This window comes from Podarcis liolepis (genome assembly GCF_965112155.1).
Source record: "Podarcis liolepis genome assembly, chromosome: 12".
NCBI classification, from domain to species: domain Eukaryota; kingdom Metazoa; phylum Chordata; class Lepidosauria; order Squamata; family Lacertidae; genus Podarcis; species Podarcis liolepis.
Genome location: NC_139563.1, coordinates 3,526,753 through 3,540,376, shown reverse-complemented (window position 1 = coordinate 3,540,376; position 13,624 = coordinate 3,526,753). Strand labels below are relative to the sequence as shown.

At 48.3% G+C, this 13,624-nt stretch overlaps 1 protein-coding gene and 1 long non-coding RNA gene across 2 annotated transcripts in view; one reads left to right on the top strand and one right to left on the bottom strand.

Moving 5' to 3' along the window:
• LOC310689592 overlaps positions 1-4,141 on the bottom strand; it is an 82,684-nt gene extending 78,543 nt beyond the window's left edge. Inside the window, exon 1 of the long non-coding RNA XR_014517537.1 lies at positions 3,713-4,141. This is a non-coding gene — a long non-coding RNA (uncharacterized lncRNA). The remainder of the gene's footprint in view (positions 1-3,712) is intronic.
• The window catches only part of TBRG4 (transforming growth factor beta regulator 4), a 33,725-nt gene that overhangs the window by 14,238 nt on the left and 5,863 nt on the right, over positions 1-13,624 (top strand). The window contains exons 5-10 of the mRNA XM_083466941.1: positions 701-858; positions 3,353-3,463; positions 4,827-4,971; positions 6,625-6,870; positions 8,993-9,104; positions 11,751-11,865. Coding sequence (XP_083323067.1) covers positions 701-858; positions 3,353-3,463; positions 4,827-4,971; positions 6,625-6,870; positions 8,993-9,104; positions 11,751-11,865 — 887 coding nt within the window. The remainder of the gene's footprint in view (positions 1-700; positions 859-3,352; positions 3,464-4,826; positions 4,972-6,624; positions 6,871-8,992; positions 9,105-11,750; positions 11,866-13,624) is intronic.

Sequence of the window (13,624 nt, the reverse complement as noted above, 5' to 3'; positions counted from 1 at the left end):
CCTTCTTACAGGGAACCAGGCAGAGGGCCTTCTCGGTAGTGGCACCCACCCTATGGAACGCCCTCCCATCAAATGTTAAGGCAATAAGCAATCATTTTACTTTTAAAAGACATCTGAAGGCAGCCCTGTTTAGGGATGTTTTTAATGTTTAATACTGTATTGTGTTTTTAATATTTGGTTGGGAGCTGCCCAGGGTGGCTGGGGAAACGCAGCCAGATGGGCAGGGTATAATAAATTAAAGGTAAAGGTAAAGAGACCCCTGAACATTAGGTCCAGTTGCGGACGACTCTGGAGTTGCGGCGCTCATCTCACTTTATAGGCCGAGGGAGCCGGCGTACAGCTTCCAGGTCATGTGGCCAGCATGACTAAGCCGCTTCTGGCGAACCAGAGCAGCGCACGGAAATGCCGTTTACCTTCCCGCTGGAACGGTACCTACTTATCTACTTGCACTTTGACGTGCTTTCGAACTGCTAGGTGGGCAGGAGCAGGGACCGAGCAACGGGCGCTCACCCCGTCACGGGGATTCGAACTGCCGACCTTCCGATTGACAAGCCCTAGGCTCTGTGGTTTAACCCACAGTGCCACCCGTGTCCCTCTAAAAATAATAAACTATTATTATCATCATCATCATCTCTCCTGGCTCCTCTTCTGCAGTCGGCATCTTTTTCTCTCAACTCCTATTTCCTCCTCTCCACTTCAGGGAAACTAGGTTTCCACCAGACCCAGGTCTTCCAAAAGATCGCCGCAGACCTCCATCCCCGCGTGCCGGAGCTGTCCCCTGGGGACGTGGTGCGCTGCCTGAAGTCCTTCGCTTACCTCAAGTGGCTCAACCTGCCCCTCTTTGAGGCCTTTGCACAGGTGAGTAAGGGGCAGAGGTGGAGGCAAACCCCCACGTCCCATGGCCCTGTTCCTTTGAGCCAGCGTGGTGTAGTAGTTAAGAGCAGTGGACTCGTAATCTGGGGAACCGGGTTCGCTTCCCCGCTCCTCCACATGCAGTTGCTGGGTGACCTTGGGCCAGTCACACTTCTCTGAAGTCTCTCAGCCTCACTCACCTCACAGAGTGTTTGTTGTGGGGGAGGAAGGGAAAGGAGAATGTTAGCCGCTTTGAGACTCCTTCGGGTCGTGATAAAGCGGGATATCAAATCCAAACTCCTCCTCTTCTTCTTTGACTCATCAGTGCCAGACTGGGAAGCCTGTTTTAGTTTGAGGGCTGTGTTTTCCCGTGGACAACCTCCTAGGAGCCACTGACTGGGAGTGGCTGCCGGGACGACATAACACCGGTTCTGAGAGATCTGCATTGGCTCCCGGGACATTTCTGAGCACAATTCAAAGTGTTGGCGCTGAACTTTCAAGCCCTAAACAGCCTCAAACGCCCAGTAGACCTGAAGGAGCGTCTCCACCCCCATCATTCTACCTGGACACTTGAGGTCCAGCGCCGAGGGCCTTCACTGTGAGAAGTGAGGTTACAGGGAACCAGGCAGAGGGCCTTCTTGGTGGTGGTGCCCGCCCTGTGGAACGCCCTCCCTTCAGATGTGAAGGAAATAAGTAGCTATCTTATCTTTAAAAGACATCTGAAGGCAGCCCAGTTTAGGGAAGTTTTTAATATTTAATGCTGTATTGTTTTTAACACTCAATTGGAAGCCGCCCAGAGTGGCTGGGGAAACTCGGCCAGATGGGCAGGGTATAAATAATAAATTATTATTATTACTGACCCGTGGTGGGTGTGGCCCAAGGTATGTCTCCAGGTATGTGTCTGGACCCGCATGCGTGTCCAGAATTCACGTTTCTGTGCACATGCTACCAAGAAGTATAGGACCTTCTGTGTCTTGGTTAAGAATCCAGTGGACCCTCGGGTTACTTTACCTTCGGGTAACGTAATCTTTGGGTTGCGAACGCAGCAAACCCGGAAGTGGGTTTGCTACGTGCGCAGAAGTGGTCTGCAGTGCTGTGCGCAGAAGCGGTCCTCCGGTTACGAAATTTTTGGGATACGGCCGGGCCTATGGAACAGATCCATAGTTGCCAACTTTCCCCTTTTCTTGCGAGGAATCCTATTCAGAATAAGGGAATTTCCCTTTAAAAAAGGGGGAAGTTGACAGCTATGAACAGATCCCGTTCGTAACTGGAGGTACTACTGTATGTGCTTTCCTGTAACCTGGTGCTCACTGGAAGTGGTCTAAACCACTGAGCCTCTTGGGCTTTCCAATCGGAAGGTCGGCGGTGAGCTCCCATTGCTCGGTCCCTGCTCCTGCCAACCTAGCAGTTCAAAAGCATGCCAGTGCAAGTAGATAAATAGGTACTGCTGTGGCGGGAAGGTAAACGGCGTTTTCGTGCGCTGTGGTTTCCGTCACGGTGTTCCGTTGCGCCAGAAGCGGTTTAGTCTTACTGGCCACAGAAAGCTGTTTGTGGTCAAACGCTGGCCCCCTCGGCCTGAAAGCGAGATGAGCGCCGCAACCCCAGAGTCGCCTTTGACTGGACTCAACCATCCAGGGGTCCTTTACCTTTTAACTTTTACACAGACGCAGATTAAAGAAAAGTTGATTTATTACATGAGAAGAGAGGCCATCTGAATGCTGCTTCAGATAGCGAGGCTAGAAGTACAATAGGGCAGCAAATCAGACAGTACATAAAGCAGGCGTAGGCCAACTTGGCCCTCCAAATGTTTTGGTACTACAATTCCCATCATCCCTGACCAGTGGTCCTGTTAGATAGGGATGATGGGAGTTGTAGTCCCAAAACATCTGGAGGGCCGAGTTTGCCTATGCCTGAACTGAAGTGTAAAGAAAGGATCTCTTTCAAAAGGCTAAAAAGAGTGGGGGTGGCTTTTGTCAGAGACTCAGAAACACACAAAAAATAAAGTAAGTAAGGAGGAGGAGGAAGTTATTCGTGTGTTGATTCAAAGTGTTAGGCTGGTCTTTGAGAGTGTGGAGTGAAAAGGGAGTCTGTGTTGGGGCTTGGAGAGCTAACCAAGCAAAGAAAATATTCCAGGATGAAAGCGGTGGGGCTTCTATTCCCATTCAAGCTGTTTCTGATTCAATTACGTTACGATAATCTTTATTGTCATTGTCCCCAAACAGAACAACGAAATTGAATAATCTACATATGACATTCAAAACCCAATAAGCCTGCAATCCCAGCTATCCGAACCTGGTTAGCCCCCTAAAAACTCTGATACCCCACTTTAAAACTCAATATACTCCCATACAGGCTCCTTACAATGCGTTTAAAACCAAAATCGCGTTTGGGTAGAAACTATTTCTCAGACGGCTAGTCCTAGTCTTTATATTTATGGCTAAACTATAACTGTTTGAAATGAATGAACTCAATTGCTTTCCCCCTGTGCTTCTTTTCTTAGCATACCGTGGACAACGCCGAAAAATACTCCCTGGTCCACCTTAGCAACGTCGTCCTTGCTTTTGCTCGCTTGAACTTCCATCCGAGCTGCAGAGACGCCTTCTATAGCACAGTAAAGTCCTTTATTCATTTTGGGAGGGCAGAGGGAGGGAGAATGTAGCCATCAGCCGGGGATGCTTTAGCAGAGATTCCCGCATTGCAGGGGGTTGGACTAGATGACCTGGGGAGGTCCCTTCCAACTCTGCGATTACATGATTCTAAGTAGGTTCTCAAATGCCAGCCTAGAGGTATTCCGCCCCGCCCAAGAGACTAACATTCTATCCCCTTTTGATTGTGTTTGTAGGAGGGGAAAGAGGGTTACACAATTCAAAGTGTTGGTGCTGACCTTTCAAGCCCTAAACGGCCTCAGTCCTGTATACCTGAAGGAGCGTCTCCACCTCCATCGTTCTACCTGGACACTGAGGTCCAGCGCTGAGGGCCTTCTAGTGGTTCCCTCATTGTGAGAAGTGACATTACAGGGAACCAGGCAGAGGGCCTTCTCGGTGGTGGCACCTGCCCTGTGGAACGCCCTCCCACCAGATGTCAAAGAGAAAAGTAACTACCAAAGTTTTAGAAGACATCTGAAGTCAGCCCTGTTTAGGGAAGCCTTTAATGTTTAATAGATTATTGCATTTTAGTGTTTTGTTGGAAGCCGCCCAGAGTGGCTGGGGAAACCCAGCCAGATGGGTGGGGTATAAATATTATTATTATTATTATTATTATTATTATTATTATTATTATTATTATTATTATTATCACCACTATTATTATCACTATTATTATTACTACTACTACTATTATTATTATTAGTTTCTAGGGGTTTGTTATGACCTTGTTTGTATTATGTACAGTGGAACCTTGGTTTTCGAAAGTCTCGGAAGTCAGAAGTTTTGGTTTCCAAACGCCAAAAACCCAGAAGCCACTGCTTCGGTTTTCAAACATTTCGGAAGTTGAATGGTCTTCTGGAATGGATTACGTTTGAAAACCAAGGTTCCACTGTATTTTGTGTTTTTATCTTGCATTCTTATGCTGTGAACCGCTCTGAGGTCTACGGATGAAGGGCAATATATTACTACTACTACTACTACTGGGGACGTGGGTGGCACTGTGGGTTAAACCACAGAGCCTAGGACTTGCCGATCAGAAGGTTGGCGGTTCAAATCCCTGCGACGGCGTGAGCTCCTGTTGCTCGGTCCCTGCTCCTGCCAACCTAGCAGTTTGTAAGCACGTCAAAGTGCAAGTAGATAAATAGGTACCGCTCCAGCGGGAAGGTAAACGGCATTTCCATGCGCTGCTCTGGTTCGGCCAGTAAAGCGAGATGAGCGCCGCAACCCCAGAGTCGGCCACAACTGGACCTAATGGTCAGGGGTCCCTTTACCTTTACTACTACTATTACTACTACTAATGATAATAACCCGCTTCTTTCTCCTTTCCAGGTCCACAGAGGAATGGACAACCACTTGGATGACTTAGACCCCTACCTGCTTGTTGACCTGGTGTGGTCCCTCTGCGTTCTGCAGCAAGCGAAGGCTTCCCATCTGCAAAAAGTTTTGGAGCCGGAGTTTCGCACTCGCTTCTTAGGTATGAGCAGATGAGGGGACGAGTGACCTGGGTGGGGAGGAGGTGGGGAAAGCATCCAAGCACCAGGAAAACTGCTTCCTAGCAGTGGGCACTCTGACCCTACCCTGGCCGCAGACCCCTTTCAGATGCCCCTTCCCTTCACCTTTCAGGACCGACCTGGAGTTGGGAATCTGACTGCTAGGTGGCGCTGCTCCCCAAGGATTTTGGCACAGAGCTCATATATTATCTAAGGCTCCATCTGTGCCCTACATTCAAAGCAGCGTCACGCCGCTTTTGAGCAGCCATGGCTTCCTCACCCCGCAAAGAATTCTGGGAACTGTAGTTCATGTGGGGTGCTGAGAGTTCTTGGGACGCATCTGAGGATAGGATAGGAGGGGGCTGCCTATGGGACCCTGTATAGCCCTTCTCCAGCTCAGGCCCCACTGAAACGACTGAGGTATGCGCAGCGCTCATGCTCTAGGTTAGCGCAAAGAAAGTGCCTGCTGTGTTGGGTCCCATCTTTATTCATTCATCTTGCTATTTCATTATTATTATTGGCTCCCAGTACGTTTCCGAGCACAATTCAAAGTGCTGGTGCTGACCTTTAAAGCCCTAAACGGCCTCGGTCCAGTATACCTGAAGGAGTGTCTCCACCCCCACCGTTCTGCTCGGACACTGAGGTCCAGCGCTGAGGGCCTTCTGGCGGTTCCCTCATTGCGAGAAGCAAAGCTACAGGGAACCAGGCAGAGGGCCTTCTCGGTGGTGGTGCCCTTCCTGTGGAACGCCCTTCCAGCAGATGTCAAAGCGATAAACAACTACCTGACATTCAGAAGACATCTTAAGGCAGCCCTGTTCAGGGAAGTTTTTAATCTGTGATATTTTACTGTATTTTTGGTTTCTATGGAAGCCACCCAGAGTGACTGGGGAAACCCAGCCAGATGGGCGGGGTACAAATAATAAATAAATTATTATTATTATTATTATTATTATTATTATTATTATTATTATTAGCACTAGTACCCTGCCCTATACCCATAGATCTCTGGGTGGTTCACGGCATAAAATTACAATACAAAAACAGAAACAAAATATGTACTAGAAACAAAAAACCCCAAAGAAGACCCAAGAACACCTCTTCCACTATAATAATAATAATAATAATAATAATAATAATAATAATAATAATAATAATAATAATAATATAATAATAATAATAATATAATAATAATGGACCCAGAGGCAACCTCAGCCTCCCCTGACGGGGCTGAGAGTGGAGCACCTGCAGGCAATGGGTCCTCCATCACCTCCGGAGCAAGAGCAGACTCAGCTGGTGCCTGCACCTGAGGATCCAGCACAGGTGAGGACCCTTCAGGCTCATGCCCCAGCCCCGGCTCAGCTGGTTCTGGGGACGGGGACTCCTGTGCAGGCTGGGATTCCTCAGGTTCAGCCTCTGAATCTGATTCCCAGGCCATCACAATAGGGCTTTAAAGGTTAAAACCAGCACCTTAAACCTGATCCTGTACTCCACTGGGAGCCAGTGCAGCTGGAATAGCACTGGGTGAATGTGATCCCGCGGCGAGGACCCCGTAAGGAGTCTCGCCGCGGCATTCTGCACCATTCTGCACTGTTCTCTTTTTCTCTCTCTCTTCCTTTTCCTTCCTCCACCTGCGGCAGACGACCCCTCGGCGAAAGGGCACAACTACCGGCTCAAACTGATCCACGTCAACACCGCCGCCTGCCTGGAGTGCGCCAACTACGCAGGGCCCCTCCTGCCGCCAGAAGCCCTGGGCAGCAAGGGGCTCCAGGGGGGCAGGAAGCTCACCCCCCTTCAGAGCAGCCTCAGGGAGGTGCTGCAGGTGGTTGCGGGAGACCCAGCGAAAGTGCGCTTTGAGGTGGACACCGACTGCGGCTGGCTGCTTGGTGAGCCCCACTCTTCGTGCTGTTGTAGGGGGCAGCGTGGGGCACTGGAGGGCAGGCCGTTTTCAGAGGAAAATATCTGTGGAGGCCTCCTCTTCGCATGGCAACATCTTGCCCCACCTACAGAAGGGTCCCCTTAGCCGTTGGGTGACAGGGAGGGGGCACATTCTTGTCCCAGGGGGCAAGATCTCTACAGTGTTACCTCGGGTTACAGATGCTTCAGGTTATAGATGTTTCAGGTTACAGACGCTTTAGGTTACAGACGCTTCAGGTTACAGATTCTGCTAACCCAGAAATAGTACCTCGGCTTAAGAACTTTGCTTCAGGATGAGAATAGAAATCGCGCGGCAGCAGGAGGCCCCGTTAGCTAAAGTGGTACCTCAGGTTAAGAACAGTTTCAGGTTAAGAACGGACCTCCATAACAAATTAAGTTCTTAACCCGAGGTACCACTGTATCTCACGTCACCCCACAGCCAAGTTGGGGGTGGCACTTGGGTCCATAGGTTGTGAATACTGTAGTAGTGCCTTATAAGGACACGGGTGGTGCTGTGGTCTAAACCACTGAGACTCTTGGGCAGGGGTCAGCAAACTTTTTTAGCAGGGGGCCGGTCCACTGTCCCTCAGACCTTGGGGGGGGCAGACTGTATTGGGGGTGGTGGTGGAAATGAACGAATTCCTATGCCCCACAAATAACCCAGAGATGCATTTTAAATAAGAGCACACATTCTGCTCATATGAAAACACCAGACAGGCCCCACAGATAACGCAGAGGTGCATTTTAAATAAAAGGACACATTCTACTCATGTAAAAACACGCTGATTCCCGGACCGTTCGCGGACCAGATTTAGAAGACAATTGGGCCAGATCCAGCCCCCGGGCCTTAGATTGCTTACCCATGCTCTTGGGCTTGCCGATCAGAAGGTCAGCAGTTTGAAACCCCGTGACGGAGTGAGCTCCTGTTGCTCTGTCCCAGCTCCTGCTGACCTAGCAGTTCGAAAGCATGCCAGTGCAAGTAGATAAATAAGTACCGCTGTGGCGGGAAGGTAAACGGCATTTCCATACGCTCTGGCCTCCATCACAGTGTCCCGTTGCCCCAGAAGCGGTTTAGTCCTGCTGGCCACATGACCCGGAAAGCTGTCTGTGGACAAACGCCGGCTCCCTCGGCCTGAAAGCGAGATGAGCACCGCAACCCCAGAGTCGCCTTTGACTGGACTTAACCGTCCAGGAGTTCTTTACCTTTACCTTACCTTAGTAGTACCTTGTGGATCCTATAACAGGACTTTGGCTGCATTACTGCTACTATTATTCATTTACCGCTTTGTGTTTTAAGGAAAAAAATCTCAGGGTGGTTTACGACACATTATAGAATCATAGAATTGTAGACCAGAATCTCCCAACAGAGACTGTTTTACTATCAAACAGCTCTCAGTCGGAAAGTTTTTTCAGATGTTTAGTCCTTTCTTGTCACTTGAAACCATTGGTTTGAGTCCTGCCCTCTAGAGCAGGAGAAAATAAGCTTGTTGCTTCTTCCATGTGATAAAAAAATTCAAGCTTCGAGGGAAATATTTCAGATCCATTACTAAGGGACATTTTGCTTTCCTCATATTTATTTACCTTCTTAATTTACTGAGCTGTCCCATAGCCAAAGAACTCTAGGAAGCCAGTTGGGTGTAGTGGTTAGGCGGTTCTCAACCTGTGGGTCCCCAGATGTTGTTGGACCACAACTCCCATCATCTCTGAGCTCTGGCCTTGCTAGCTAGGGGTGATGGGAGTTGTAGTTCAACAACACCTGGGGACCCACAGGTTAAGAAAGGCTGGGTTAGAGTGTCAGACTAGGAGCTGGGAGATCAGGCTAGCTTCACAGACGTTGCCTTGCAGCGAGTTCGGGGCGATTCCCAAAACACAGCAAAGCAACCCACTTAATCAGCAAGGGGCAATCTCCACCAGGTGTCCCCATGTGGCCGTTTTTGTCAAGCCACGCCAACCTACCTAATATATGATGTCAGGCGCGGGGCAGGTAATGGGTTTGAAAGCCCTACTGATCAGCTGGTCCATGGGATCTGCAGAGCCCCTGCCCACAGGAGAATTGCCAGCTCAGAAGTGACTTTTCTTTTCCGTCCGCAGATGCCGAGATGGTGCTTAACGCAGACAACCAGCCGTTGCCTGTAGCAGACTTCACAGCTCCTGCCGAGGCCCAGTCCGAGGGATCTAAACATCTCCCGCTCGGGGCCAGAAGGTGAGTCTTCGGGGCTGTTGGTTAGGGCAGCGCTTCTCAAACCTGAGCCCTAGCAGGACCAGTGCTCAGGGATGATGGGGGTTGTAGTCCTGGTGAAATAATAATAATAATAATTATTATTATTATTATTATTATTATTTATTATTTATGCCTTGCCTATCTGGCTGGGTTTCCCCAGCCACTCTGGGCGGCTTCCAACACAATATTAAAATACAGTAATGCATCAAACATTAAAAGCTTCCCTAAACAGGGCTGCCTTCAGATGTCGTCTCAAAGTCTGGTAGTAGTTGTTCTCTTTGAAATCTGGTGGGAGGGCGTTCCACAGGGCGGGTGCCACTACCGAAAAGGTCCTCTGCCTGGTTCCTTGTAACCTGACTTCTCACAGTGAGGGAACTACCAGAAGGCCCTCGACGCTCGACCTCAGTAGAACGATGGGGGTGGAGACGCTCCTTCAGGTATACTGGACTGAGGCCATTTAGGGCTTTCAAGATCAGCACCAACATTTTTAATTGTGCTCGAAAACGTACTGGGAGCCAGTGTAGGTCTTTCAAAACCGCTGTTATGTGGTCTCGGCAGCCGCTCCCAGTCAACAATCTAGCTGCCTCATTCTGGATTAGTTGTAGTTTCCGGGTCACCTTCAAAGGTAGCCCCACGTAGAGCACATTGCAGTAGTCCAAGTGGGAGATAACCAGAGCATGCACCACTCTGGTGAGACAGTTTGCAGGCAGATAGAGTCTCAGCCTAAATACCAGATGGAGCTGGTAAACAGCTGCCCTGGACACAGAATTGACCTTGCAGGTTTAGGGTGATTGCATCAAGTCATCTTTCCTGGTTCAGGGCAAGACTCTGCTCTTGGTGTTGGAAAGCAAGTGGAGAGGAAGCCGGTCTGTATTTGCAGGCCCTTCCGGGAAAGACGCAAGATTTTGGGAATTCTGGCAGGATGCTTGTCCACGGTGCACCAGAGCTGTAGGCTCTGGCTTAGAGGGGGCACCAAAATTTCGCCCACAAAGACAGAGACAACCTGATGCCCTGCAGGTGTTGCCCGGCTGCAGCTCTGCTCTTCCTTGGCCGTTGGTCACACTGGCTGATGCTGGGAGTTGGGAGTCCAGCAATATCTAGAGGACCCCACACTGCGTACCCTTGGTCTAGAAAAAGGCACACCAAGAACTCAGGCCAATGTGGTTTTAAGGACTTAAGCTGTGGATTTAAGGCTGTGTGGAGATAAACTTTCGAACCAAAGCACGTTTTAAGAAGAGCGTGGAATGTACAAGAGCTCTGGAATGACGCAGTTAAAATTGCCGTCGCCATATTGGGAAGTTCTGTCGGAGGTTTTGAGTCTGGGAGGAGAAATAGAGAAATAGAGCTGCTTTTATACTGTGGGTGAAACTCCTCAGAGGGGCTCAAGAGCGACAGTTTTGCGAGATAATGATGGAAAGAGCGATGTTATCTATGAAGGTGATGATATATGAAAACCATCTCGATTTGAGGATTGGAAGAACGGAAAAATTCACACAGGATTAATATTGGTGTTTATCGGCTTAAGGAGACTATCAGAAGAGATCATAAAGAAAATATATGAACAAGATGTGATGTGGAAACAGTAAGATAAGACTGGATAGAATTATGAACTCTGTTTGGACTGATTTGGTCTGATTTGGACATTAATGCAGTAGCAAGAAGATGATCAGAATCCCCCTTCAGATCTTGAAATATGGGTCCCCCCAACAAAATTTAAAATTCGGCTTTGTAATTCGGAACTTATGTGATGTGATTTAATTTGATTTGATTGGCCGGTTAATAAAAATTATTTATAAATAAGAACTCAGGCCAATGTGAGTTTCAATAGTGGGAGTGGTCCCTACTCTCAAATCAATAGTCAATTGTAACAAAAACTAATCCATTCAAAAGAGATTACAAACTCAAACTCATAATGATATATATAACACAATAATTCGTTACAGAATTGGAGATAAGAGTTTATGAGTAGAGTATCTACTCGGCCCAGTATACCTGAAGGAGCGTCTCCACCCCCATCGTCCAGCCCGGACACTGAGGTCCAGCTCCGAGGGCCTTCTGGCGGTTCCCTCGCTGCGAGAAGTGAGGTTACAGGGAACCAGGCAGAGGGCCTTCTCGGTGGTGGCGTCTGCCCTGTGGAACACCCTCCCACCAGATGTGAAGGAAATAAGTAGCTATCCTATCTTTAAAAGACATCTGAAGGCAGCCCTGTTCAGGGAAGCTTTTAATATTTAACGCTGTATTGTTTTTAACACTCAATTGGGAGCCGCCCCGAGTGGCTGGGGAAACTCAGCCAGATGGGCGGGGTATAAATAATAAATTATTATTATTATTATTATTATTATTATTATTATTATTATTCGGCACAGAACCCGCCGGCCCCACACTGATTTAAATTTCTGCAAGCCGTGTGTTGGACCCTCTGGCCTAACCTTGTGAGCTTTCTCCACCCATCCTTAAGAAGGGCATGTTGCAGATATTGACTAAAGCCTGCCTAAGGGGCATTTATGGGCAGTGGCCTCCCTGGCAGCCAGGCAGGTGCTCTCAAGAGGCAGAAGATGTTCTTGGGAGTCCATGATGGTGCTGAGTTCTGTTTTCTCTCTCCCCTTCCCACCCCAAACTCTCTTGCAGGCTCGCCTTTCTCGGATGGGAGTTCCCGAACTTCAGCAACCGGAGCAAAGACCTGCTGGGGCGCTTCGCAATGGCCCGACGCCACGTCCAAGCCTCCGGTTTCCTGGTTGTTGATGTGAGTTGCTGGGCTGTGGGTGGGTGAATTCCGCGATTCCTCCATGTTCTCTTTTTTTAATGTTTAAATATTTTTATTTTTTTACCAACAACCAAAACACAAACAGTGAAACCCCCCCAGGCAGCTGATACATTGGGTATACGTAATCAATAATAACATATTCAAATCAACCATATGTACAATTTTATATACGTTAACACTCCTCCACCCACAAGGTTTATGTAACTTTTAACATTTTAATTGCCCCAAATTGTTCAAACCTAGCCAAATAATTCAATATCTTCTCAAACCAATCCTCCTCTTTCTCACTGACCTTAAACCCTTTCATTCTGTGTATCTTCACAGTTAGATATTGTAAAATTATAGTATTCAGTTTTTCCCTCCATTGGTTCACCCCTAGCTCTTCTGCATTTTTCCAGTTAATCGCTATAACCTGTCTGGCTGCAGTTACCATCAATTTTACCCATTTACATTCCTCTTTTGTTTTCAACTCGGTGCTACTCAGACTAATAAGAACCATTAATTTAGATATTCTCACCTTCCTACCCACAATTCCCGATATTTCTATACCAATCTGTTTCCAAAATTCATTAACTAACGGACAATCTCACCACATAAGGCTGTACGTTCCCATCACTCCACATTTCCTCCAACAATTCATAGAATCATTGTAGCGTTGGAAGGGCCGCCTGATTCAACCCCCTGCATCTGAATCACAGCTAAAAAAAATTCTAATAGATGGCCACACAACCTCTATTTAAAAACCTCCAGCGAAGGAGAGTCCATCACCATAGAATCATAGAATCATAGAGTTGGAAGAGACCACAAGGGCCATCGAGTCCAACCCCCTGCCAAGCAGGAAACACCATCAGAGCACTCCTGACATATGGTTGTCAAGCCTCTGCTTAAAGACCTCCAAAGAAGGAGACTCCACCACACTCCTGGGCAGCAAATTCCACTGTCAAACAGCTCTTACTGTCAGGAAGTTCTTCCTAATGTTTAGGTGGAATCTTCTTTCTTGTAGTTTGGATCCATTGCTCCGTGTCCGCTTCTCTGGAGCAGCAGAAAACAACCTTTCTCCCTCCTCTATGTGACATCCTTTTATATATTTGAACATGGCTATCATGTCACCCCTTAACCTCCTCTTCTCCAGGCTAAACATGCCCAGCTCCCTTAGACCTTCTGAGGTCGTCCGTTCTACTGTCAATCTTTGAATCCATTGGCTTGGGTCCTCCCCTCTGGAGCAGCAGGAAACAAGTTTGTTCCATTTTCCACGGGACAGCCCTTGAGATATTTGAAAATGGCCTTCGTCTTACCTCTCATTCTTCTCTTCTCCAAGCTAAACATGCCCAGCTCCTTCAACCGTTCCTCAGAAGGCTTGGTTTCCAGACCCTTGTATCTGCCCTCCGTCTTGATCGTCCTCAATCTGCCCACCTTCCAGCTTGTCAATATTCTTCTTAAATTGTGGTGCCCAGAACTGGACACAGTATTCTAGATGTAGTCCGGCGAAATGAGAATAGAGCGGTACAGTCATACCTCGGGTTGAAGTAGCTTCAGGATAAGTATTTTTGGTTTGCGTGCTGTGGCAACCCGGAAGTAACAGAGTGTGTTACTTCCGGATTTTGCCGCTCGCGCATGCGCAGACGGTCAAAATGACATCACTCGCATGTGCAGAAGCGGCGAATCGTGACCCGCAGATGCGCGGATGCAGGTTGCGTTCGCTTCTGGATGCGAATGGGGCTCTGGAACGGATCCTGTT